Here is a 25,068-nt window from a genome sequence, read left to right as displayed (position 1 = left end):
ATAAATATACAAAAAATACAGTTTCCGTGTTGCTTTAAAATTGACGACGACACATGAATATTGTCAATCTGACATGAAAAACTTGCGTAACTGTTGTTTTTGCCGATCGATCGCTAGATATAATCTGGTAAAGCAGATAAATGGACGTGCATGAACAAAAGACAAGTAAATATCATATCGACAATATCAATTGCGCCAAAAATTATAAAATGCTTCGATTCTTATCTCTTTAACTTATACAGAAAAGAAAAGCCAGCGCTCGGGAGAACACCTATGGGTCATATCTAAGTCTAGATGAATAGGCAACGCAGACTTTACTCAGAGTTCCGGTCGCCCCAAAGGGGGTTGTATTCTAGTGAAAAGGAACAGGGTTGATAATTACCTAAAAACCTATTCTAGACTACCGTAAAAGCTATCTTACTCTCCCAACTACAACGAATCACTAGTTGCTAAAATTCTATGCAAAAACTACCTCACCGCTACGTTAGCAACATGGACATTATTGTTTGTTCTTAATCATTCAAAATATTTTTTGTTTGTATTCGCTTCTTATTATTCTTAGAGAAGAGGATTACTATTATAGTTTTTTTAAAATTATTATTGTTATCAGTTTTATTAATAATAATAACAACTTCTGTTATTATTATTAATATTTTACTTCGGTATTTAATTGGTAATTTCATTTATATGATACATAAATAATTTACTTGGATATATCACTCTTCACTCTTGTACCGAGCGCGGATCCAAAAATCTTTACACGCATTTGCACAAACTGTAATTTACAGCCTTTTGACGCGAACTTGTCGTTCGAATTACGTATAACGTAGTGCACCAATGGTTCTATTCGATGATATCCAAATTTTCAATCTATCGTTGTGAACCAATTGCAAAATATTAATAAGAAGATGATTCATGATGTCAATCGAAATGATAAATGCTGCCTAGTGTACTTTGACGGTAAGTTAAAAGAGAGCGTTACGCCTATATTGCAGCACAGCAAGGTTTTCCTACAGTAATTGTATAAGATTTCATTAGTTAATACAAATGACTTCCAAGACAATGATAATTTACCTTCGCAATAACAAGAACCGTTTCACAGGAACCCTGTTTTGTTGATCTCGAATGACCGATTTGAGATCGCGTATTAAACCGTCGTAATTAATTTTTTCTAACTGGAATTTTCAAACATTTTTGGTGAGGCTCAGTACTCGTAATGACAATAATCGCAATAATCACAGTATCTAATATTATTCCGTTACTGTTATTATTGTTAATTTTATTATTCATATAATCATTACTGTTATTCTTACTTATATTACCATTATTATTATTGTTGATGGTATTATTGTTAAGTTTATTATTAAGATTATTACTATTACTTTTTTTATAATTAGTGTTACAAAAGCTTGATGATTATTTGGATCGGACTGTAGCAATATATTCACATAATTATCGTCGTGGAAATAAGGATTTAACGTTACCATACATTACTAATTAATCAAATTGGTTAATATTTGTAGTTTCGCGTTATATGCACAATAAATATAGATACAATTCACATTTCATAACTATTTATTTTTTTTTCCACGCATATTCTCCGATGCAATTTATAAAATGTTGTGACAGATATCGTGTAGAATTTCAGAGCTACGCGTTTATTGATTATTTTTTATCTTTCTTTTTGTAGTTTTCCAATTTCATCCTCCATTATACGCTTCTGCGGTAAAATATATAGCCTTGTTCAAAGAGTGGGACTTAAAAAAAATTGATTTGTTGAATTTCGTTTGTAATATTTGATACGAAAGTGATTATTATTATTTTATTATTTTTACTTCTTCGTTATATTATTATATATATATGTATATATATATATAAGTTGTATGTGAATCATCTTTTCACCGCGTGAGACAATGCCTACGCACGTAAAAATATCGTTTTATTTTATACTTGCGTGAAAAATTGCAAACCAATGTTTATCACACTCTCTGATTACATACCCGCAACGTTTGTAAATTTTTCTTTTCTTTCACCTTTTTATTCCGTTTCTTTAGAAACCATTACTCCTAAAAAAGAATCAACAATAAAATAACTTCATTAGAAATCCTCCCTCTCCCCCATCCCCCATTTATACGCACTTTTAATTATCAACAAATTATTTACCTATTTCAATTTGGCATTCAATTGCCTTCAGCACGAGCGTATTATTCAATTTTGAGTGAAGTTGTTATTTGTCGACATGTTTTTAAATTGGTATTTGTACCGCATATTTTGTGCAAGTACACCTTGAATTTTTTTTGTACGGGCTTAAACGTGAAAGAAGTTTGTTTCATGATACGGTATTATGATTTCACTTATTGAGCTTTGGGGAAAAATGCAATATTGATTGATATACCAAGGGTAATTTGAACGCAGCAATAATTGCATACTAGTGCTGAACTGGAAAATTAAAATTACCAAAGAAACAAATCGAAGGCGGAAACAAAGTTCACAAATTAGCGAATTAATCTCGTCAATTATGTGTACTATTAAATACTAGGTAAATGGTTATAGATTATTTCCAGTGTCTGGGAAAACATTGTTTTTACATAATAATTTATAATATAGAATTTTTACATCGATATATATGTATAAGATAAAACTTAATTTAGTTACATAATCAGTAAAAGCATTTGCGTCTACAATTTTTCTCCAATACATCAGATTACCCATCTCATACGCCAGAGCACGTTACTTTTTCTCCAACGCTATTATATGACTAATATTTATACATAGGTCGTTTAATTAATAGACCTATACCAATTAAATTAAGATACTAATAACTAATCAACTAACAATAACCAATAAAAAAGTGATTGCAAGGGCCACGGCAATTTTCATAGACTAATAGCTGTGGCATATCACGTTCCATCTTTGTTTTCAATCGCTATTAAGATCGCAATTAGTTGAAATAGTTTAGTCGACAAAAAACTTTTCATTGCAACAGTTCTTTCTGAATAAAGTCGTTGAATTTTCAGAAACTTCATTACAGCTGTAATATGATATAATCGGAATTATTAGCAAATTTTTTCTCAAAGATTGCAACATATTATACCAGAGCTGTGTATACACCCATCTGTTAGCTAAATATATACAAATCGTTATTTCGTAATGAGTAAATATATTTTTTACTCACCACCACTCAACCTCACATAAGTTCAACTTTACCTAAGTAAGTTTATTACTATTTATTATTATTATATTATTTTTTTTTTTTACCTTTATTTTAGTTTTTTACTCCTCGTTTGCTCGTTAATTTATGAGCAACGGGGACGTAAAAACTTAGGAATATGCGGTAAAAGTTCATTGATAAAACCACGTTTCATCATGTTTCGTAATAATTTTCTGATGTAACATAATTAGTAAAAAATTGTATCATCTAACACGGCAAACCAAATATTGCATCGCTGTTGTTATTGTTTTTTCTTACAGTGGCAGTACTGATCAATTTCGTTCATATGATAGACAATATTTCTGAGTTAAATGATATTCAAATGTTCCCATGCTACATCGTTTTCAACGAGTTTAGAATAATCTTCGAAAAAGATGCTTCGTTGGATTTCATTGACCTGTGAGATCACTGTGCCAAATGTACGTTGGAATAATTTATGGCAGGCTCCTATTCAAATACTTCTCTAATTTCGTCTAGATAATCAATTGATTAACGTGTAACGAAGAAAATTGAAAATTTGAGACAATGCTATTAATTTTTCTTCTACAAACGAAGAGTTGTTTTCGACACACTACAACTTGTTTCATTATGAAAACGAGTTACGTTATACATGAGTTGTTCTATTGCTGCTGCAAAGTGATTATTACCTCGAAAACGTAAAAAACCGAACAAATTAACGATTTCAAAATCAAATTAAAATGAACGAATGAATTTTAACGACTATACGGGAATGCGTATCATTTATTCCCATAATAGTTTTGTATGAATATAATTTTTATACAATTATTGTTATCTATGTTCTTAGTGTGATTATTGACACAAAATTTGATTGGGAATTTTTAAGTAAGAAAAATCGAACATTATGCATCAACAATAACGTATACAAGAGGTTTCGGTCGACCTGTAAATTGCCACAGCAGCAAATGAACAACGATTTTCACGATGACAGTAATTGCACATTGTAAAACATGCATTCATAGACATGTCAAAGCATTTTACCAAATTGTAAAAATTGCTTCACAGTCGTCAGTTCAAAACAGACTGATCCTGGTAACGACTCGGAATACGATAGAAAGTGTCTCTACACAATATGAAAAGTGCTGTTATAAACCCATGAGGTATAGGTATTATTTAAAACCGTATAGAAAAGTATCGAAGACAAAACGTTTACGTTTAGATCTTCCAGCTTTGTCAAAACGTTCTATTCATCTAAAGAACTGTCGAAATAATGTGAGATACACAATTATTCTTCACAGGCAGTGAATCACATCTCATACCGATGGTCCTAGTTAGACTTTCTGCAACATGTATAACACGAAGTAAGTCAAACGGCAAAATTTGTTGATTTCAAGCTAAAGTGTATAATTTAACCCTCGAGATACTGAATTTCATTGCTCGGATTTTGAATAGTCTGCCACACTCTCTTATTCAAGGAATATTTAGATGTTTACCGATTCTCTTAAGCTTTGCGGTTTTCACGCAGTTAATCACTTTCCATCACATTCCGTAGTAGCAAAATATGCGAACCGATTGTAAATTGAATGTCGTCGATGCGGTTTGACATTTCACATAAAAAGCCAGTCACTGTGATTAATGTGATCCATTCTTCCAGTACCAATTTTTACTGTACAACGTAGAAAATACCACTTTTCAGTGTGTACAATCATCCAGAGTATCAGTTTGGTTCGAAATGCTTAAAGAATGCAGGTCTGATATATTTTTATAATGAAACCAGTAAGTCGTCACCCCCTTTGACTTACTCTGCGATCTCGCAAAGAATAGTTTACAATTGCCCAAAAAACTTGTGAACAAAGACTTTTGGTTGAGACTGCAATTTCATTTTTTTAAATACAAACACAAGCACCTTTTCTTTTCGCTGTTATTATGACAGCGGAAAAACTTGTGTCACAGTATCGAAAGTCCAAATAATAATGTACTCATTAATCGGAAGCAGTCGCTTTACAGTTCGAGAAAGTCTGTGCATTGGTTCATACCACAATAATTAGGTTGCTTGTAAGAAGCTTACAAGTAACTTACCGAAGCTTACTTGTAAGAAACGAGGTGCAGGAAGGTTTTATTTTTATTTGCGTTTTTTGTTATATTTTTTTTTACATTAGTTTTTTTTTTGTTTTTTGTTTTTTTTTCTAGAAAAATCTTACGTAAATTTCTCCAAACGCAACTGACTCGTAAGAACGAAATCATAACGTCCACACAAACAACCCTTTCTTATATGAAATTACCCATCATTTATCAGATTTTTGTTTCGTTTAAATCAGTTTTGTCTTGGTTTTCTTTTTTTTTTTTTTTGTATTGAGATTACCTCAGAGAGCAGTGCTTGGACTGCTTGGACTCCATTTTAGGGCAGATTGCGACTTTATTCGTGTTATCTTTTCTTTCTTCCTCTAATTCACCGTTACTATAACTCAGACTGTCGCGTATTTTGAAAATACAGAATTCCAGCCAGTGTCTACCGTGATCCAGCTGAATCTGCGGGTTGTGCAACGGCAACTGGGTTATGGCTTGTTTCGTATTCCATTACTTCTTGATAAATTAACTCCTTCCACTGATCCACGGTGTGTTCCCTCTCATCGACGCTGTGATCATACGGTCCAGGTGCAGGCTGATACAGATTGATAAAGAAAATATGACGAATTTTGATAACAGTCTCTACCAAACTAGATGTACAAATAGTGTATTAACATATTCTCATTGAAGTTGTCAGTTCATTTACTATGACTGAGTACAAATACATCACTGTTTTCTTCTCTTCTCTTGAAAATATACTCACAGCGTTAACTTCTCCTTCGTCGTACCAGACGTTGATGTAGTTATGCAGCAGCGCATCATCCACAGAGATTCGTCGCTCGGGATCGATGACAAGCATACGTGAAAGAAGGTCTCTGGCTTGACTCGCTGTCGTTGCAGAGGTGAGAAAAAAAAAAAGAAAAAAAAAAGAGGGAGAAACGAAATCATTGTTATTAGTATTTAATGAATCGGGTGAGACACAGAGTCGAACAGACAGCAAATGCAGGGCAAATTTTTGCAATACAAATTTGATAAAGATGTCAACTGAATCAAGACTTGCGTCTAATGTATGTACTTTACTTTAATTAACACGAAATGGACTTCCCATTCTGCTTAATGGCACGGAAATTTTTGCATTGGCAATCTGTTAAGATCTGTGCTATTTGGTCTTAGCTAGTGAAGAACAACCTCTACCTTTTAGCCTGTTGTGTTCAGAGGAATCTGACGGAAACAAGACGTCTGGGAAAAGCCTGTCGAAAGGATATCCAGGATATCTCGGCCTGTTTTCAACGTAATTCCTCACCGTCGGCTGCAGTCGTTGCATAAACTCTGCTGCAGGTGTTCCTAATTGCTCTGTACGACGAATAGAGGAAATAGACGAAATTCAAAGATAATCGAACAAGGTATGTTTTGCGTTCCTTTAATACTGTTCCAAATTTTCTTTGACTTTGGTGTAACAATTGGGTAAAGCTGATGCAAAATTGTTTCCAATACATTTCCAGCTGACTGGTTTTTCGGATCCTTTAATGCAGTGGATAATATGCAGAAATGTGTCGGATAGCATCAATTTGAATGGAAAAAGATGTGTTCAAACATCAAAAACTGACTAAAAAACTTCGTTACTTACCAATGATTTTGTTCCACTGATCAATGTGATCGGTTCCGGGGAACAAGACGCCACCTCGAATCATCTCTCCCATAATGCATCCGACCGACCAGATATCCACGTTCTCTTTGTATCCCATGCCAAGAATTACCTGGTCACGAAATAATTGATCATCGCATATAATGTAAATTATGACAATCTTAAATTAATTCCTGTAACCAACGGTGATTTAAGATTGAGAATTGTTTGAACGATGACTATTTTCCAAAGATTTTACCTCGGGTGCTCGATAATATCGCGTCACGACGTACGGCGTCATCATGAACGTTGTGCCGGCAGTCCTGGCCAGACCAAAGTCCAATATTTTCAGGGTACAATCCGATTTCACAACAATATTGCTCGGCTTTAAATCCTAAAAAATCAGATACGAGCTCGTTGATTTCATTTCAAACTGTTGAACGAATGGGTGAGAGTTAAACTAGACAACTTCGACAACTTGCCCTATGAATAATGCCAGCGGAATGTAAGTGCTTGATTCCACAGAGCATCTGATACAGGAGATAGGACATGCGTTCGTGATCCAAATCCATTTGGATCACCTGGCACAGATTGGCATCCATCAGCTCCATAACGAGGTAGACGTCTTGGAACTCGTCCAAGGATCGTTGAGGTGTGAATGCATTCAGAAGTCCGATGATCTGCAAAATTTATCGATACTTATTCTATTTTTGGAAATGGATTGCAGATTTTTGCCGTTCTTTTTTTAAATACTTTTTGCTTGCTCGGAGATTAATTCTGATCTAACGAATGTTCGTTTCTGTTACAGCACAACTGTGAAATCATTGAGAAATCGCACAACGGAATATCACGATGCGTTCTTACGTTTTTATGGTTCACGAGTTTCATGAGCTTGAATTCCCTGTAAGCTCGTTTCGCGTGTGTTACATTCTGAAACGGTCTGGACAGCTTCTTGATGGCTACATTTTGCGCTGTCACTGTATCGTAGGCCGCACTGCAAGCAAACAATATCACCTTACAAAATCCGAGTTCATCGAATAACTGAGGAGAATTCTTTCACGTGTCAGATACAGGATAAGAAGTCGATTTGAAGCTACATGCGATATTCAGAGATTATTACGATGATGATGATACAAAATGCACTGTATTAGTCACAAATTACCCCTCCCCTCCAAATCATACGAACTTTAATAATAATTTTGCGATTGCCGACGAAGATATGAAACGTCTCTCGTCTTGTACGTCAAAGATCGTTCAGAGTTTGAAAACGATCTTTGCACGGTTTTTAAAAGAACAGTCGAATAAGCGATAAGATGAAATAGGTACGTTAATTTCGTAACACTGTACATATAAATATCGGTTAATTCGATCGAATAAATCCAAGAAATAGCATAACTCACCAAACGATACCTTGAGCGCCGACGCCTCGTGGCGCGACGTCGACGTAACGCTCAGGAATGCAGAGTTCCGTGTCACCGGAAACGTACCGACGATATCCGGCTCTGATGTTTCCACCGGCCAAAGTGTTCACCGTATTTTCCATATTGAGTTTGGCTCTCTTTTGTCACCTTCGTTCTTTTTTTTTTTTTTTTTTTATTTTTCTTATTTCGATCCTCGCCAAGATCGTGCGCTCAAACTAGTCGTACGTTTGTGCTAGCTACCAAATCAACCACAACATAGATACAATAGGGAACGAAGACACTTTTTGTTGAATTTTTGGGACAGCAGTTGTCACGCGTTTTCGAGAATTATTCAACAATGGCTAAACGTATCCACCGTTCGATGTGAATGTCTGGCAAAATTTGCAATTTCAGAATTACGCGTGACATTTGCGTATCCTCATCACCGTCACCGATTCTATGTTGTACACAATTATTTCCGAGTCAAGTGGAAATTTACAATTAGATATGAAAAATATTTGAACGGCTACATTTTGCAGGGTTAAATTTAAATGGCAATGATGTTGGGGAAATTTTACGATACAGAATCGATGACGAATGCACGTGGTCGTCGGAACCATCCATACAATTTCAGTTTCTACGACACTTATAACCAGCCCTCGACCGACGCTGAAGAATGCCTCCTCTCGTCATCTTGTATACATTTTGTACGTTTGAAACAAAAAAAAACAAACAATCCCACCGCCCATATACATAAATTACAAAACTTGAAAATGAAAAACAAAAATCGTGATGAGGCAATACCGACACCGTCCCAAAACCAAAATCATAACTGGATGGATCCAAAAACCATGCATAAAACGTAGTAAATAAATTAATTAATAAATGAATAATTAAACAAGTAAATGGATAAATAAATTATCAAAGCGGTCTGAAATAAATAAAACAAGTGAATCAATTTAAACACTATATATGTAAATATATAGTGCAAGTCGCCGAGTGGTTATAAAAGAAAGAGGAATTCAAAGAATTAATCAATTCGTATTGATTGTAATTTTTAACAACGAAACACTGACGAAAATAATATTATTTAATTACCGTCATGAATTTTTACCTGCACTTTGCATATAAATTTCTATTCCTCGTTCTGTTTAATAACAAATATGCAACACTATCTGTTCAACAACACTTGTAAATAAAATTCTACGTAACGATGGTGGACAAACGCTAAAGACAAACGATATGCGCTATGTAGGTATGGGGCATTCTACGTCAAGTGAGCCAACCTCCGATTAAGTTACGTGAATGGAGCATAGACAGGTTATTTTAATATTTTTGGTACACTTTTCACTGATATACGATTGCTTAAAAACTGACCGCTTTAGTTGTTAAATGAATTTTTAAACGGTTATGAATTACTTTGTTAAATCGATATTACAAGTAAAATGACTGGTCAACAGAGATAATTTTTCCCAGCGTAATAAAAAACTTATTCCAAGAATGTTTTTGTGATCTCATTTTCGTATCTCAGTTACGAAATATTTCATTTTATAGATCCCGATAAAACCACAAAATAGGTATAAATCGAAAATGGTCAGGTTGGAGGTTGGCTCATTTGACATAGTATGCGATTGCATGCATCAGCAAACTGTGCCTATTTCTAACTTATATACGCGAATACGACTCGTGACAGGATAACGATGAAATTGATTATAGATAAATCGTATGGATGGTCCTTCGCTCACTTTGTCCTCGTGTCCCCTAAGGAGCTCCGCTTACCTGCGTATCATGTCAGCTTTCGATCGAATACTCATTTCCCACGAGACATACAGATCACTATAAAATTGAGAGAGAAAAAGGTGTCGAGGGAATTTGATCAACTTACTTTTTGCTTCGATTCTGTCTTCACTTCCAGATAAATTCGATCAACAAGTGTGTGTAAGGAAAATATCTGATAAATGGTGAAGATATTCTGTTTCCAAAGATTGAATTAGTAGTTTCTCTATGTGTCGTTATTTGTGGACTCGATTTTCAGTCAAAGCAAGTGAAATTCAATAGTGCAACTCCTTCTTCTATATTTCAGGTGAAAATTATCTTCCAGGATAAATACTTCAACGTCAGACAAAATTTTAACTAAACGATGCAACTATGGATCATGAAACTATATTCGACTATTGGTTTGACAAATAGATTCATTTATATATAATATATAATATAATCTTCATTTCGGTGAGCGAATATGCATAGAAAAAAGACTTCGTCCGACTCGACGTTAAAAGCATAAGTCGTCTTAGCACGGAGGTCAGTGAATAATATAGTCGACGTTGGAATTGTTCAAGAATTTAGCTGATGAGTATAGTCAAAATACCTTTGAGCCTCCATTAGAGTTTTTTGAATTTTTATAAATATTGGACAAACATACCTAGGTATAATATACGTTAGGTATGTACCCACAGCATCGAGAGGCGCGTATAACAAATCTGAACGACTGTGTAAACAATCGCGGCCAGAGGCGGCCATGTAGCATTTTGCATAGTGGAACGTCTGTTTTTGTTTAGATTGGCAAGTAAGTACGCGTGGAAGACTTTACCTCTCAGTAAATCACGACTTGGTCCACGGTGAACCGCGGATCGATGAGATCATTTTGATCAATTTCTACCAGCTGTCTTCTACATGTTCAAACGGCTGCCAGCGATGCGATGGTTTGAAAAAAGGAAAACGAGTGATTTTGAGAGAAAAATGAGCTATCGTCAAGCGATGAAAAGAATGTCAGAAATCTAACGCAGCATTACCTGTGTTATGACTCGTCATTTCTTAAACTGTGAAAGTAAAGTTGTTAATATAGCGATGGTAAGAATTATCACGTAAAATAGGATTTTAAATAATTACAATTAACAATATGCATAAAGACTTTTCACATAAAATTCATATATTTGAACTCTCGTCACTTTCAGGTCTGTCCACCATTGCTTGGGTTGCTTTGCACTGAGAATATTATGGTTACGACTTTTTCATTTTGCGAAATATCAACAAATTTCTCACCTTGCGAATCATAAGTTTAAATTATTTGTGATAAAGTCAGAGCATCTCGGTCTTCTGAAGTAACTAAAATTCGTACCGTAGAAATTGAAAATGGTGAGGTTTCAGACTTGTAAATTTTACATAGATTGCCCTAAATCCTGTGAACTCCAGAAGACAAAACTCAATTTTTCCATACACGTGAACTAGCTCTTTACATGCTAATAGAGCTGTAAGGTCACATGACAAAAGTACGCAATTGATCATAAAACTTCAAATAACGTCAAAAACCAAAGGATCTGAAAAAAGCGACTGAAAGTGAGCCAACGCGGAAGAAGTAGGTACCAAACTAAAAGTGAATTCAGCGATTCACTGCCAGCCATGCTCATATCGCATTCAAGAAACAGCCCGGATCGGTTAGACTCAATATCTACACTCCATTTTTCAAACCATTGATTTCTCACTCTTTTGCCCCTTTTTCTCTCTCCCGTTTACGAAGTAGCGAGGATGAAATGCTGCGATAGGCTGACGGTTTATGGCCGGATCTTATTGCTATTGGAAAACGTTAACCGATAGGTTCTAGGACATTGTCTCACTTACCTAAACGATTTACTGCAGGTTTTCCAAAGAACCGATACCAACACCGTTTTACTTACTATCCGTATCGCCGACCTCGCACTTTTTTCGATCTCGGATAAAATCACGCTCGCCAACGTTGGAGAATGAAATCAGGCAAATTAATAGGGCAGCTACTCACCAGACGATACCCTGGGCTCCGGATCCAATTGGCTTGAGGTTTTGGTAGCGTTTGAGGATGGTGAACTTTGTGTCCCCGACCTCGACCGTGTAGAACAAGGCTGACAGCCGGGATGTCATGTCAGGCCCCAGGTAAGGCATGCGCCTCACTGCCCCAACTCGCCTTTCCTGCACCTGCACTTGCACCTCCACCTCCACCCCTGAGCACTCCTGGTGCACTCGACGCGGGCTTAGGCTCTTAGCCACGTTGGAGACTTGGAGACAAAAATGATTCCCGGTTCAACTTTACTCCCCAGTTTTCGATCCTCGGACTTGCTTCGCTTCTGATTTCTCACTCAATCAATCAGCCCGACAGCCAGATTTGTCTGGAACAAAAAACACCTACTTTCAACTTCGTCGCTTTTCTACTTCTCGTCTCGCTTCCAATCGCGGGCAAAGAGGTTCGTTCAAAATTTAAAATTTTACCGAACGACGAGGCGGGGTTGAAGTTCCGATTTATTTGATCGCGAAACTTGAAGTAAAGAAATCAAACTTTTACTAAACACCAAAGATTTGAATTTGGCCTTTTCGGAACTTTTCAAATTCAGAATTAGAACCGCACCTCCGAATGCCGTTGACAATTTGGAAAAAAAAAACTCATTTTATTCGCTTTTTCTCGGTACATCCATTTTTAGTCAGCTTTGGAAAACCGGCGTTTTTCCAATAACCGATCGGAGAGACGAAGAATGCTAGTCCAAATGTCAAAGCATCAATTTTCCGGACACGTGCAGCGGTACAGCTGGCCAGACCAGCAATTTTCAATCGCCATAGTTTACTGCCCGTATTTATTGGGTAAGTGTGAGCGAGGTATACAAACGTATTAAATTGTTATTGCAATTGCCTGCAGCCGTAATAGGATTATTGTCCCGTTGCGCGCTCGGCTGAAACTGCAGCAATATAGGGTCACCAAAAGCGAAAATGGTTGACAATGTCTGCGAATTATGCCCGGCTAACAAATCTACGCGTTTATACAGATTATAAGAGCATGACATATTTATATACTTAAGCATCAGTTGCTTCGAACTCTTTGCAATGTGTGTACTTATAACGGAATGGTTTAACTCGACTCTCATATCTGTCCGAACAACAATTCGATGACACTCAACTTTTACAACCTTGTATATAATACAATGGATTGTTTTGATCGAGGTAGAATTGGCGCACGATGACGATACACGTTCTAGCATTTATCGTATTTGCGCAAACACATCGTTAACTTATGTTTGTTGGCTGTGCATACGGAACATTGACAGAGCGGATGTAACGGATATACAACCTCGATGAACACATTTTGTACCGATTTATGACTAGCTTTGCACGTCCGATAACATTTCGACTAAATTACGAGGCGCGTCACGAATTATCTGTAAACTAACAACGAAATCTGAAAGCTTCAGGTTGATTCGTGCGGTCTGTTACTACTCAATACGATCGAATAACGCTTTTTATCAGTATAATGGATAAAATGGACAGCAAAAACTTAAAATTTCGACTAACCTCCCGTGCGGGTTTTCGAAAGAACTGAAAAACAACGAAGGAAGGTAAAAACAAATTCCGTGCGACAAAAACGTGAAATAAATGCGAAAAACGCTTTTCGTCTTCGTTTGAACCAAACAAGATGCAGAAAACGGTGCAACATGGAACTGCTCGAGTAGGTCGCATATTACAGGCTGGTGCTGACTTCGCCAGGTTCATTGTTACGTTAAAAATCATTAGTAAGTCGTCAGCGCACGAAAAGGAGATGAATAAAGCCGTCCGCTTGTTCCGGTATCTGGGTCATGCCCTCTCTTCCAGGGCTGTTAAGCGCCACATGGTAAACCCTGGACTCGCGTCACTACCCCAGCAGCAGAAGCTGCGATCGATGAGTAGAAATTGTTCCTCGAATCGCAATAAGGGTACATATTCTATGCCTCAACTATCCCCAAAAACGTGTGCAACAAAAATTGCACACGGCGATTAGCCGCGAGGAATCAGTTTTCAAAGTTTTCGCCCGTAATGCGAAAATTCGACTTGGCGGCTTCCGACGCGCAGGGATTAAAAAAAAAAAGCGACAGAAACAGAGAGACGCAGACAGGCAAGATCTTCTCAAGTGCCTCGTGACCGCGCCGCCGGTTCTCCGGGATTCCCCCGGTTATTTATAGAGTCCCCAGACACCGCCGCCGTCTGCGTGGGCCAGCAGCAGCCATCCTCTGAACGAGTCTGATATTCCTCGGAGGAACACATCCGCCTCCTTCTCTCCTCCGATTGCGCAACGTTGTCGGGCACAGACGTGCGTGTGCGGCGCGAAAACGCACGCGGAGAAAACGCGCGACTCGCAGGTGGATCTTCTTTTGACCATTTGTCAGAGGGATGCCGTGATGGAGATTAATCGGCTCGTGTACCATACTAGCGACTACTAATTACCACGGGACTGGTTTTACTTCCATTTTCTCTTATTTACTTCACCGTCGCGGCGAGTCTCGCCTACACCTTCTTATTTTATTCGTCTTATCAATCACTTTCATGGGCGGGATTCCCGATGCTGTTGCATCGTTAGACTGGGATTAGAGAAATATTATGGGATGAAAAATATTGGTAGACACGCGTGTTGTGTCAACGATCGAATAAGTCGAGTCGTTTATGAAAACCGAGTTGCTTTCGCTCTGTTGCGGCTGAAATGTGTTGTAATATCGAGATTACGCAATGAGAAAAAAATTCATCTGTTATACTCGACAGAAAATTATAGTAAAATAGGGATCGTTACAACGACGACTTGAATATGTCTGAATAAGCAAGTAATTTTTGTAAAATTTAGCTTAACTATTTAGCGTGATTAAATATTTTCGATATTAAATTTTCTATTCATTGCAACGTTGAGTTTGTTTGCTACATTTTTTTAGTTATATGTGGGTATGAAATTAATTTATTGTTTCAGCGACATTAAATTATCGCAGTAGTAACAACAAATTATAGTACCACTGATATTAATCAACAAGACTAGTAATGCATGCTAGAATTACTGGTTTCAGATACAAAACTCATTTGTATTTTATACTCGAAACTATATTTTTTCGTCATGGCAAAAAGTGAAAATAGTTAAGAACTGTATAGTAACTAGATCTAGAAGTTTTACTGGATATTGCGAATATCGTTCAATCATAAATTGCGTCAATGAAAACGAACAAGGTTCAAAACCTGCAGCGAATTGAGTAAATCACGTGATATTTCATGAAAACGATACATTTTCGAAATAGAAAAATATTTCAGACTCAAGGATTCCATGATAAAACAAATATCGATCATCGATTAATGTCGAGAAGTTACGTTGTGGATCAATTTTTTCAACGTCAAAAATGTATCGATTTAGCAATTTCATTCATTGATAGCACAGTTTATTCGCGAATAATGAATTCTTTGCTAACCACGTAAGATCAATTTTTCTTCGATCAAAAAAATGTTGTATGGAAAACTGTTATGGCTAACACATATATTAATGAAATGACACATATTATACAATAAATCGAACAGTTGAAAATACGTTACAAGCAATTGATAAAAAATTCATTAGCAAACATAATGACTTCTGATCCATAAAACTCGAGCGCTAAATATCGTTTCAAGATGTTTTAAAAAACGTAGCATCGTATTACAGAAAATAATCACCATTCAGATTCACCCTTATACGTCTTGGATATCTAGTGATATTCGCTGCTGTTTACTAATTCTTAACAGGTGCTGTGAATTACTAAAAAATTCACATCAGCCTATACATACAGCCAATTATGTAGTCAGAGTAAAATTTACGACGTAATATTCAGGTCGATTCATAAATGGGGCAGTCGAATTAATCTGACCAATATGGGTAATTTTTTGGATTTCTCGTTTCTTTAAGAAAGTTGTCATGGTTTTCAAATTCGCAGGTTATTTTTCAACTTATGAGCAGAATCGTGCTGATGCGTTGCACTGCAATAATTATTTTTTGCCAATAAAAAAAATTCTCGAATGTGTACACATATATATATATAATGGATATAATGGATAAACCCTGCGAGTGTGAAACGTAAAAGCAACATTGTCGAAAAAAAAGGGAAATGTAACAGACATGCTCATTTTTCTCCCAATTAAAAGGATTGCCCCCTAAACGAATCCCAACTTAAATTCTTGTAATATTGCACATGGAATTTGACTTTGAATTATAAAATATTTCAATTTGTGAAGATATACAATTATGATTAACATTGCGAGATTATCGCCCAGTTTTTCTCGTTTCGAGATTTAGCGGCAGTGTCATTTCGTAATTGTAAATCGTTAAATAGGGGAATCTACTTCCGTGAAGAGAACCCACGTCCAGATTATAATTTGAAGATGAACAAGGTTTGAGAAATTACCGAACATAAACAAGGTCCGATATCTTCCGATGATGTAGGTGAATGTCGTAAAGTTTGTTGAGCTTATTTCGCGATCATCGAAGCATGTGACAAACCCGGTAGCCGACTGGGAGCGTGGGTGGCGCGGTCTATAATCATTAGCCGTCCGCCGCATGCTGGATATTTTTAAAAGTATCATTACGAGGCTCCACTGGGCAGGACTAACACTCCAATTCGTATGTCTCTCTTTGTTTACGACTCGCTTTCCTCGGCTGTGTCATTTAATTTAATTATACGAGTTATCATAATTTATCCCCTCATAGTATTTCATCTGTTTAAATCTCTCGGTCTCGTTTTTTACATCCGCCAAGTCCCCTCGCGGCTAATTCATTATTTAAGTCAATTTTACAGGTATTAGGCTGTACGTATAATGTGCCACTGGGAAAAGAAAAACATTGCCTTCGGGGAAAAAAAAAACAGTATAATTTCACGCGTTTAATCAAGTAGTAATTACTAAGTACCTTCCGTAAAACAATCGATCTATACAAATGATGATTAACAACTTAGCTCGCTCGGATTTCAGCTCACGTGCAATTAGACAAAAATGCTGTCCACTGCAATACAAAGCGTTCGAAAATAAGAGTCTAGCTACCGTTAACAGAGAAGAAACAGAATATTATAGAAGGTAGAAAGGTTTATTCGAGTAGTACGCCAAAGAGTTTATTGCCATTGTTCGACTAGTTCCTAACTGCTGGTATAGTTGTACAACTTTGCAGATTTAGAATCGAAGTTAGTAATCCCGAATTGCTCAATCCCTACTCACCTAACTACTACGGATTACTTGTGCATGAAGACGACGAATACTTGAGACATTGCCACGGTAACTTTCGTCAATTTCCAAGGAGTACCTATAATTATTTAACCGTCGCAAAAAAAAAAAAAAAATTAATCCTCCTTGCGTAACGTTGCTTCAAATTGCACGATCATGGATAGAGTAAAAGCCTCTTGCGAGCGGCGGAAATGAGTTTTGCCAAGTGTATTTTGAGATTGCGAAAATTTCGAGTACTAAATGCTGAAGTGTAGACATTGCATTGAACTTGCTTGAAGGAGTACCGACAACATCTCCCGGACTGGTTGAAATTGTACGTGTAACGTAATGCGTACGCTTACACGATATGAATGCAATGATCGATTTGAATTTCCGTCAGAATACGGAGATAGTTATTCATCCAGCAAATATCTCTGTCATTTTTGAATGCGACACACGCACTTCGACTAACAACGTAATTACACAGTGGCACGCTGGCCGGCCCCGCGAATAGAAAGAGGCAAGTACACGAGCGTATCTCGCTACATTCTCGTATAACGACTTGCGCAACGCACGTGCGCGCGTATATACGTGATACTCTGTCACGTTGATTGAAGCGGCCGGCCGAGGAATTAGACGTCTGCGCTCGCTTAGCTCTCTGCGCTTTAGCATCTTCCTGCGGTTCTTTTTCCTCACCAAATTCCGAGTCAAGTATCGCAAGGCTCGAGACGACCGCCGAGCTTGCAACTTGGTTCTTCGAATCGAGTAGGAGTGAAAATTTGGAATGGTCAAATTTCCGAAATGTTTATTCAGGGGTCGAAAATCATTCAGTCGAAACTCACGATATATATTCACGAAAAATATTCTGCTTCAAAACATCAAAATTCCGAGAAATTTTGCAAAAAAAAAAAAAAAAAATTGCTGCTCAATTGCATAAGATATCCGATTAACGTACTTTCAAATACGTCGACAAGTCACGGTTTTCGTCTCTGGTCAACTCTTTGGTACCTACCTATATGCGAACGTGCGAAGAATATTTCACAATACCAGAAATTAATGTCATATCTTTGTCTACGAAAACTCGAAAAGGCTAGTATTAGGATTAATTTTTGCAGTTGAAAAAAAAAAAAAAAAGAAAAACAAACAACACCCTAAATCAACGAGTCTTTGGGAATTCTACGATTCGGAGGAACGAGATGCGGCGTAATAAAGGTCAAGCCGAGTTTCGACGACTGCGGGGAATTCGCCCGGCACCCTTAGAATCGTCCGAAACTAACCGACGCGATGTACACCGATGACGCGAAGCCTCTTGAAGTCTCGTTCTTGTATCGTTAGAGCCCTCCTGTGATGTGCGGCCGACGGCGGCGGTGGTCGCGAGCTTTGGTGGCGCCCGATGTGTACGTTGGAGGTGATCCAACGTTGTAGCGGATAGGAATGCGAGCTTTCGACCGGGCACCGACGTCATTCGGACGCCACCGACACCGTGCCAGTTCCCATACATTCGCGCTAACCGGCGGATATGTATTTCGCTTCTAATTGGTGGGACTCGCCGGCTGCATTATATCCTGCCGGTCCCCAGACTAGGAACGGGATCGATTCGATATAATTCAGGAAATGTTTCGACGCGAGCACTCGGAAGTTGAACGATAGAGATTAAAGAAAGGTTGACAAAGTGGCGAGATCCGTTTCACCAGAGTTGAGAAATTAAACTGTACCTAAATTTTGCGAAAATGTGAAAACCGAGTCATTTCGACAGGAGTCATTCACTACTATAGAAAATTTAGAAAAAATATTTAAATAATCAGAGAGCTTTTCACATTTTTATGGGCAATACCTCAGTTCTGTAAGAGTGGCTTAGTTTTCACACCGGATAAATGAAATTTCACTCAACAAAATTTAGGGGACGATGTAAGTTTACAATTTATTGTTAAGAGCATTTCAGTGCGTTAAATATAAGTTGCTCGAGAGAATTAGGTTTTTAGATTCAGTATCAATATTGAAGAATAAATTTTTATCTGCCAAAATCGAGTGCGAACAAACCACTAGATATGCAAATACACCTCGATTTATTAAATGATGACGACTGTATAGCGATGGAATTAATTATACTGCGCCGAGTGTCGTTACTTTCACATGTAATTACTTCTTGGTTGCTGTAATCGTACATCGATGGTAATTGAAAAGCTCGAGTAGATATGAGTATCAACACGAAGTATTTTTTATTTATTGTTTTGGATCGCATGTAATTAAACCTCGAATGGCATATACATTAATGAATTCAGTAAAGGACTATGAAGGAATTTCGGGATGCAGCAGACGATTCATTGTAACGAGTCTTCGAATAGCTTTACAACCGTGATAGGTATCGGGTCAAATGAACCCGCTAGGATCAGTGACGTAGGGTTCGAACGTTCAAGCTTGATTAAAAACTGGCAAGCTTCGCGACGCCAAATTGACCGTGAAGTCGGTGAAACCGTTTAAACGCTTATTGTTGTTGTGCCAAGATCATAAAATCACCAAACACCTCGAAGTGGTGAAATAAATTGGCGTTTCCCGGCCTTTTGGGTTTAGAATACTTCGGTTGATTCAGACCTGCCAAGAGACCACCTCTGCCTTATTCTCATAATGTCACAACAGTTGTACAATTAGCAAATTGACAAAAAAAAAAAAAAGACTCACCATAAACTGGCAGCCATTGTGGAAGGTTTGTGAAACAGTTGACTCGCTGGAAAGATATCTGTGAACAAGCAGGTAAAATCGTTTAGTATGTAGATATTTACAGGCACGAGAAACCACGAAATGATATCATAATAGTCGAGGGGAAGATGGACCACCCACGCATAATTATATTTCAGGTATTGACGAAATTCAAGATAATCCGAAGTCTCAAAGTATCAAAAGTAAAGACATTCGACACAACGAGCACAAGCGATTTATAGGTTTTTCAAGGATCACTTAAAACCGACTCCCCGTCGATTGATAACGTGTGAGGTGATGAGTAAATTTTTTTAACAAGTCTTTCGAACAAAGTTCTTCGCGGCGCGTTACAGATCTGCCCAAAGCTCTGGATGCGCCAGAACTAAATGGAAGTCGAGTCTCTTTCGCCCCTGCTTGATTCAGATACATATATATATATATATACATACATACACACATATATATATACACAGCCGCTTCTAAAATTAATATAAATTAGAAGACAGAGTCAGTCGGGTGTTTTACTGCGAGTTAAGAGAAGCGGAAACAGAGAGAGACAGAGAGAGAAAGAGAGAGGGGGTGGGGGAGGGGGGGGGGGGAGAGCTCATGGAATGCTAGCGCAGTTTGCGTAAATTAAGACAAGTCGTCGCCTGGCCAGTTGGTAGCCAATGGACTTTCCTAAACTGAAATAAGTCGCTGCTCTTGGCGATTTCGTATACCAGTCAAAAAAAAAAAAAAACCAGGACAAGTAAACTTTTCCCAACGCTAATTTCACTTAAATTTAACATAACGTAACAGCACCCGACGATTGGATAGTCGAAACACTTTGATAACGATATTCACCATGCCGTTTTATATGCGGAAAGGAATCCTAGGTAGTGCCGATGATGCCCACGTGATCCCCTTTGGTTCAATGGCCCAAGTATATTTATGAGGATTCACCGGCAGACACATTATTAGATTTAATTACTTTTTGCTACATGTTCGACGTTGCGAACCGGAAGGTTCTCGTCATTTTTATTCTTCAAAGAGAGCCTACTTTTTTCCCTCGGATAAAAATAAGCCCGTATTCTTATACACCAAATAAAGGCCGGATAACGTACAAAGAGTCCGGTCAGTGAAAGCGCGTGATTCCCGATTGAGAACCGAGGTAAGAATCCGTTTGGTGGCGGTTCTGAAGCGAAGCCAGGAGCCTGCTACAAATTTGATAAGGGATGGGTTTCACGACAGCTTTATCCCGAGTCGCTTGCCCGTTACCTCGAAACCCGAATGGGGTCACACGGACTTTTAACGGCAGTTCGATTCGCGTTCGCAACAACAATATCAGGGATTTCGTAGCCTTGCACGTTCCGTTCCGCCGATGGTGTGAGACGCGAAACGCAAACAAACGGTACTGATAACTTATCTGGGATTCTCAAAGCCATTATTCAATCGGGAAACGACAAACACAAAAAGAGAATGTAAAATTTGATTCCGCTTATGACAACAGTGTGAAAAGCTTTCATTCGTCCTCATTTCGACGGTCTGAAAACTGAATAAAGAGAGAATCGTTCTCTTTCTCATGATTATCAATTGTAATTTTAAACTCTTGTTTTTTTATATTCCGACACGTTTATTCGGGACAAGCAAAACGGAAGATGAGGAAAAAAAAAAAAAACAAGGGGCGGAAGCCTTTCACTGCTTTATTAAAGCCGAGCTCGTAACCCTAGTTCGGCATCATCAGCAGAATAAAAGGTCACTGCTGAGCAATTAAGAGTGTCAAGTTACTGCTAATGGCACATCAAAACACCGCTGCGATATCCTGCAGCAGCTCGAGTTGTTTGCTTATATCCAAGTGCACTCAAGAAATACCGCGGCTGTCAGGAAGAGATCAGGCCGGACCGAAAAAAGCTTAACGAAAGACTCAAAGCTCTGTGATCCATCCTTGAAATCCCGCGACTGAATTTTGACTGAAACCTGGTAGCCGAGCACTGAACATGCACTTTCACGGGAATCGTATTGGTTCAATGAAAAATTATCTCACTACATGTGACAATCCAGTCGATCAATATCTTCTGTAACTAGATTGTAAGCAAAAACTGACAAAAGAATGAGTCGATGTAATAAGTGTTCATGAGTATAAAAATTCCCCGAGTTCTCCAGGTTTTTCCCTACCTCTTTTACACTAACAATTAGATTCCGAAAGTTTCACCACGGTAATACGCATCTTAATACTCAGAAACGTATAGAAATTCAAGAGAAGACACATTTTCATCATGACACTGAAGTCGCGTTCTGATTAGATTAATCAAAACCTATAAGGAGAAGGAAATTCGCTGATTAACATTTCCGGAACGAAGGTAAGGGTTCGCCTCTGAAATACAGCAAGGCATGTTTCGAGGATACCACGTGTAGGAGGCCATGTAGTGATCATGACCACAACGATATTTGACGGAGGTGGTTATTGTTCGTATAAACAACCAAAGGTTGGCGGCGGCGTCAGGTGGAGATGAACGCGCGACGGCTGACAATTCTGATATTAAACTTCCTGCCCACTGCATGAATTACACAGGTTTGCTCTGCAGCAGAGCTGCGCGACCAGCGCATGGATTTCCCAGCGGACGAAGAAGACCTGGAAGCTCAGCGCTCAGCCAACAGCAAGCTCTCGACTCGGAAGCACTCGGACATCTGTCACGTAGATATTAGACCCTGGGACGTGAACCTAAATCCATCCAGGCACCCAACGTACCGTACTGGCTGTACCCCATTTTCTCGAATAGCTACTGCTATATCCTCTTCGAAACGGCCCCGGCTTCAATAGACACTTAATATATGGTTAGAGATAGTCATGTATTATATCGTATAACCAAAGTGGTTCGAGAGTCGAAACGATACGAGAGAGAATTCCGGGTGATTGTTCGGACTATATTTTTGCCTCCGGTAACGGCAGTTCTATACGTCTTTGCGAAAAATTTATCATACAATGGATTATTCCAGAGGCTCTGCTGTATTATTCGTACACGCGTAGTGGAATGACTGACTGAGCAATTGGTTTCATACTCTGCGATAAACCAATAGTTTCGTAGAGAATACCGGTTGGGACCGTAATTTTGCTTTGTGTCATTTTGTCGCAAACGTATCAATTTTGTTTCGCTAAATCATGCTTTTACTACTTTCTACTGAATGAACAGATGCAGACTTTCGTCGAGAAGCTACTAACTCGAAAATTCGACGAGAGACTTTGCTCCAAGAAAAGTACCGTCAAGTATTCGACCATTTTCGTGATCCTAGGAGAAAAATTGTCCATCGATTTTAATGTTACAGCTGAATTTTTGCAATGGAGCATTCTTCCATTCGAGAAAGAGGGAAATTCCTTAGCATACTTAAATAGATGTTAACTTTTTGAAGCTCTAACCAAACGAAGAAAGCCTTCAACAAAGAGGTGATCGTTACACCCTTCGACGTTACATCCTGGGGTGAGGATTCGATGGGTATTTATATCGTCAGTAATCGATGCTGTCTCTAGCATTAACGAGAAGAAGTTTATTTCTGACACACGCTTCGAAATCATCGGAAATCAAATTATTCGTTCCGTATGGATCGTCGACGAGAAGAGTCAAAGCGTTGACTGAAATGTGGGCTGAAAATTTCCCGTGAAGCGGGCTGGTCGAAAAGAGATTCTCGAGGGTAAACTCCTCCCCATTGCTTTAATCCTCTACCCTTGATTGAGGGTCCGCTGATAGGTTTGCTTCGATGCTCGCAGATACTCTGTGATTATCAAGCTGCGCATGACGCTTTGGATCACTTTTCAACGATTCTAACTGTCTCCCGACCGCTTCACGTATCAACGGCTAAAATTAACAAACTCGGATGTATAATGACAGGATGATTGGAAAGTTTGCTGACAATAAGACTTTTGAAATTGCGGGAATACGATTAGCAGTAATGAGCGAAATTCACGGAGTAAGCTAATGACGAACACTTTAACGCTAGGCTCGTCAGAAAGACGCTTCGGAAGGACGACAAAAAAATGTTCAAAGCGATGCCATCACATTACTGTCAAGTTATGAAACGGGATCGCAATGAGCCTCCACATCGCCGTGAATTAAGCGAAACAAAGACAAGTAGTATTGAAAAACTCGGTTAACTCGTGTCAGCAGATGGCATGACAACTGGAAAGATACATACCTACTTTGGAAGCAAATGATAATTGCATTAAGAACTTTGCGAATTATCATAATCACATTTCAACTGAGAAATCGATGTTGGTGTTACTTGAACACGTCATCGGTGATAAAAAAAAAAAGTTAAAATTCTGCTGAGAATTCTGTTTATTTTACTTTCTTCCAGGAAAAAAATGACCGATTGGTAAAAATCGGTTTTTGCATCGAGTCTGCTTGCCAAGACTAAGAAAGCGAAATTGGCATAAGAATTGAGTCTCCGTGACGCCTCGTAAAATGTGTGGAAAAAAAATTTTGGAATCCGAGGACTTGAAGGTTTGTGGCAGGCACACAAGTTTCCTTATTCTCAAGTCACCATCTCATAGTCAACTGCTTGAAACTGTCACGTCGAGAGTCGCGTGAACGGGAAATACGATGCACGCGTTCGTTAAAAATCCTCCCGTCATCGCTTCAGTCCTGACAGACGTTCTTCGAGTAGTTCGACGTCGGTTTAGGCTGTAGATTAAAACTTCTCTCGTAATGTACGAGACTGTTGTTGGAATCGTAACGAGGCCTCGCTGCTAACCAGACGACAATTATCCCTGCGTTAACGATGAAATTGATTATTTATCAATTTTAACCGGCGCATGAAACATTTCGTCGAAATTTCCGCGTCTCCAATTTACTCTGTCAAACAACATCTTGGGCGATGTTCTCCGTCAAAGTAACGCATTCTATTCGATAATTATATCATCTGCCGCATCCTCCGTCTGACGGGTGCAGTCAAAGGTATAATTAGCTGACGGAATAATTAGGCAACACGAAATATTTTTAGAGTAGTAAAGGGGATACGGGAAAAAACAACACACCGCAATCACTGTAATTTGAGAAGCTAATAGAGTTGCTGTCGAGAAACTAGCTGTTGAAATCAACGGGATAGCAGAACAAAATTGTATCACAGAATTTGGTTCAACGAAATCGTATATCAAGTCAACATTTCGTTGG

At 38.2% G+C, this 25,068-nt stretch overlaps 1 protein-coding gene across 14 annotated transcripts in view; it reads right to left on the bottom strand.

Annotated features, from left to right (window-relative positions):
- Nucleotides 1-5,433: 5,433 nt before the first annotated feature.
- The window catches only part of bsk (mitogen-activated protein kinase dJNK), a 153,887-nt gene continuing 134,252 nt past the window's right edge, over nt 5,434-25,068 (bottom strand). For 8 of the 14 annotated variants that reach the window (XM_046608875.2, XM_046608877.2, XM_046608876.2 and 5 more), the window contains 9 exons: nt 19,907-19,964; nt 12,036-12,399; nt 7,725-7,854; nt 7,343-7,540; nt 7,120-7,254; nt 6,864-6,993; nt 6,425-6,589; nt 6,000-6,124; nt 5,434-5,831 (listed from right to left, as the gene is read on the bottom strand). In XM_046608875.2, coding sequence (XP_046464831.1) covers nt 5,679-5,831; nt 6,000-6,124; nt 6,425-6,589; nt 6,864-6,993; nt 7,120-7,254; nt 7,343-7,540; nt 7,725-7,854; nt 12,036-12,175 — 1,176 coding nt within the window. In that variant the 5' untranslated portion in view covers nt 12,176-12,399; nt 19,907-19,964 and the 3' untranslated portion in view covers nt 5,434-5,678. Of the gene's footprint in view, nt 5,832-5,999; nt 6,125-6,424; nt 6,590-6,863; nt 6,994-7,119; nt 7,255-7,342; nt 7,541-7,724; nt 7,855-8,260; nt 8,518-12,035; nt 12,416-19,906; nt 19,965-20,065; nt 20,289-25,068 lie in introns of those variants that run through there. The other 6 variants (XM_046608886.2, XM_046608882.2, XM_046608889.2 and 3 more) reach the window with 6 other exon arrangements.

The sequence above is a fragment of the Neodiprion pinetum genome, chromosome 1, assembly GCF_021155775.2.
Source record: "Neodiprion pinetum isolate iyNeoPine1 chromosome 1, iyNeoPine1.2, whole genome shotgun sequence".
In the NCBI taxonomy this organism is placed as follows: Eukaryota; Metazoa; Arthropoda; class Insecta; order Hymenoptera; family Diprionidae; genus Neodiprion; species Neodiprion pinetum.
The sequence above is the reverse complement of the archived record's forward strand: the minus strand, read 5'-3'. Positions and strand labels throughout refer to the sequence as shown.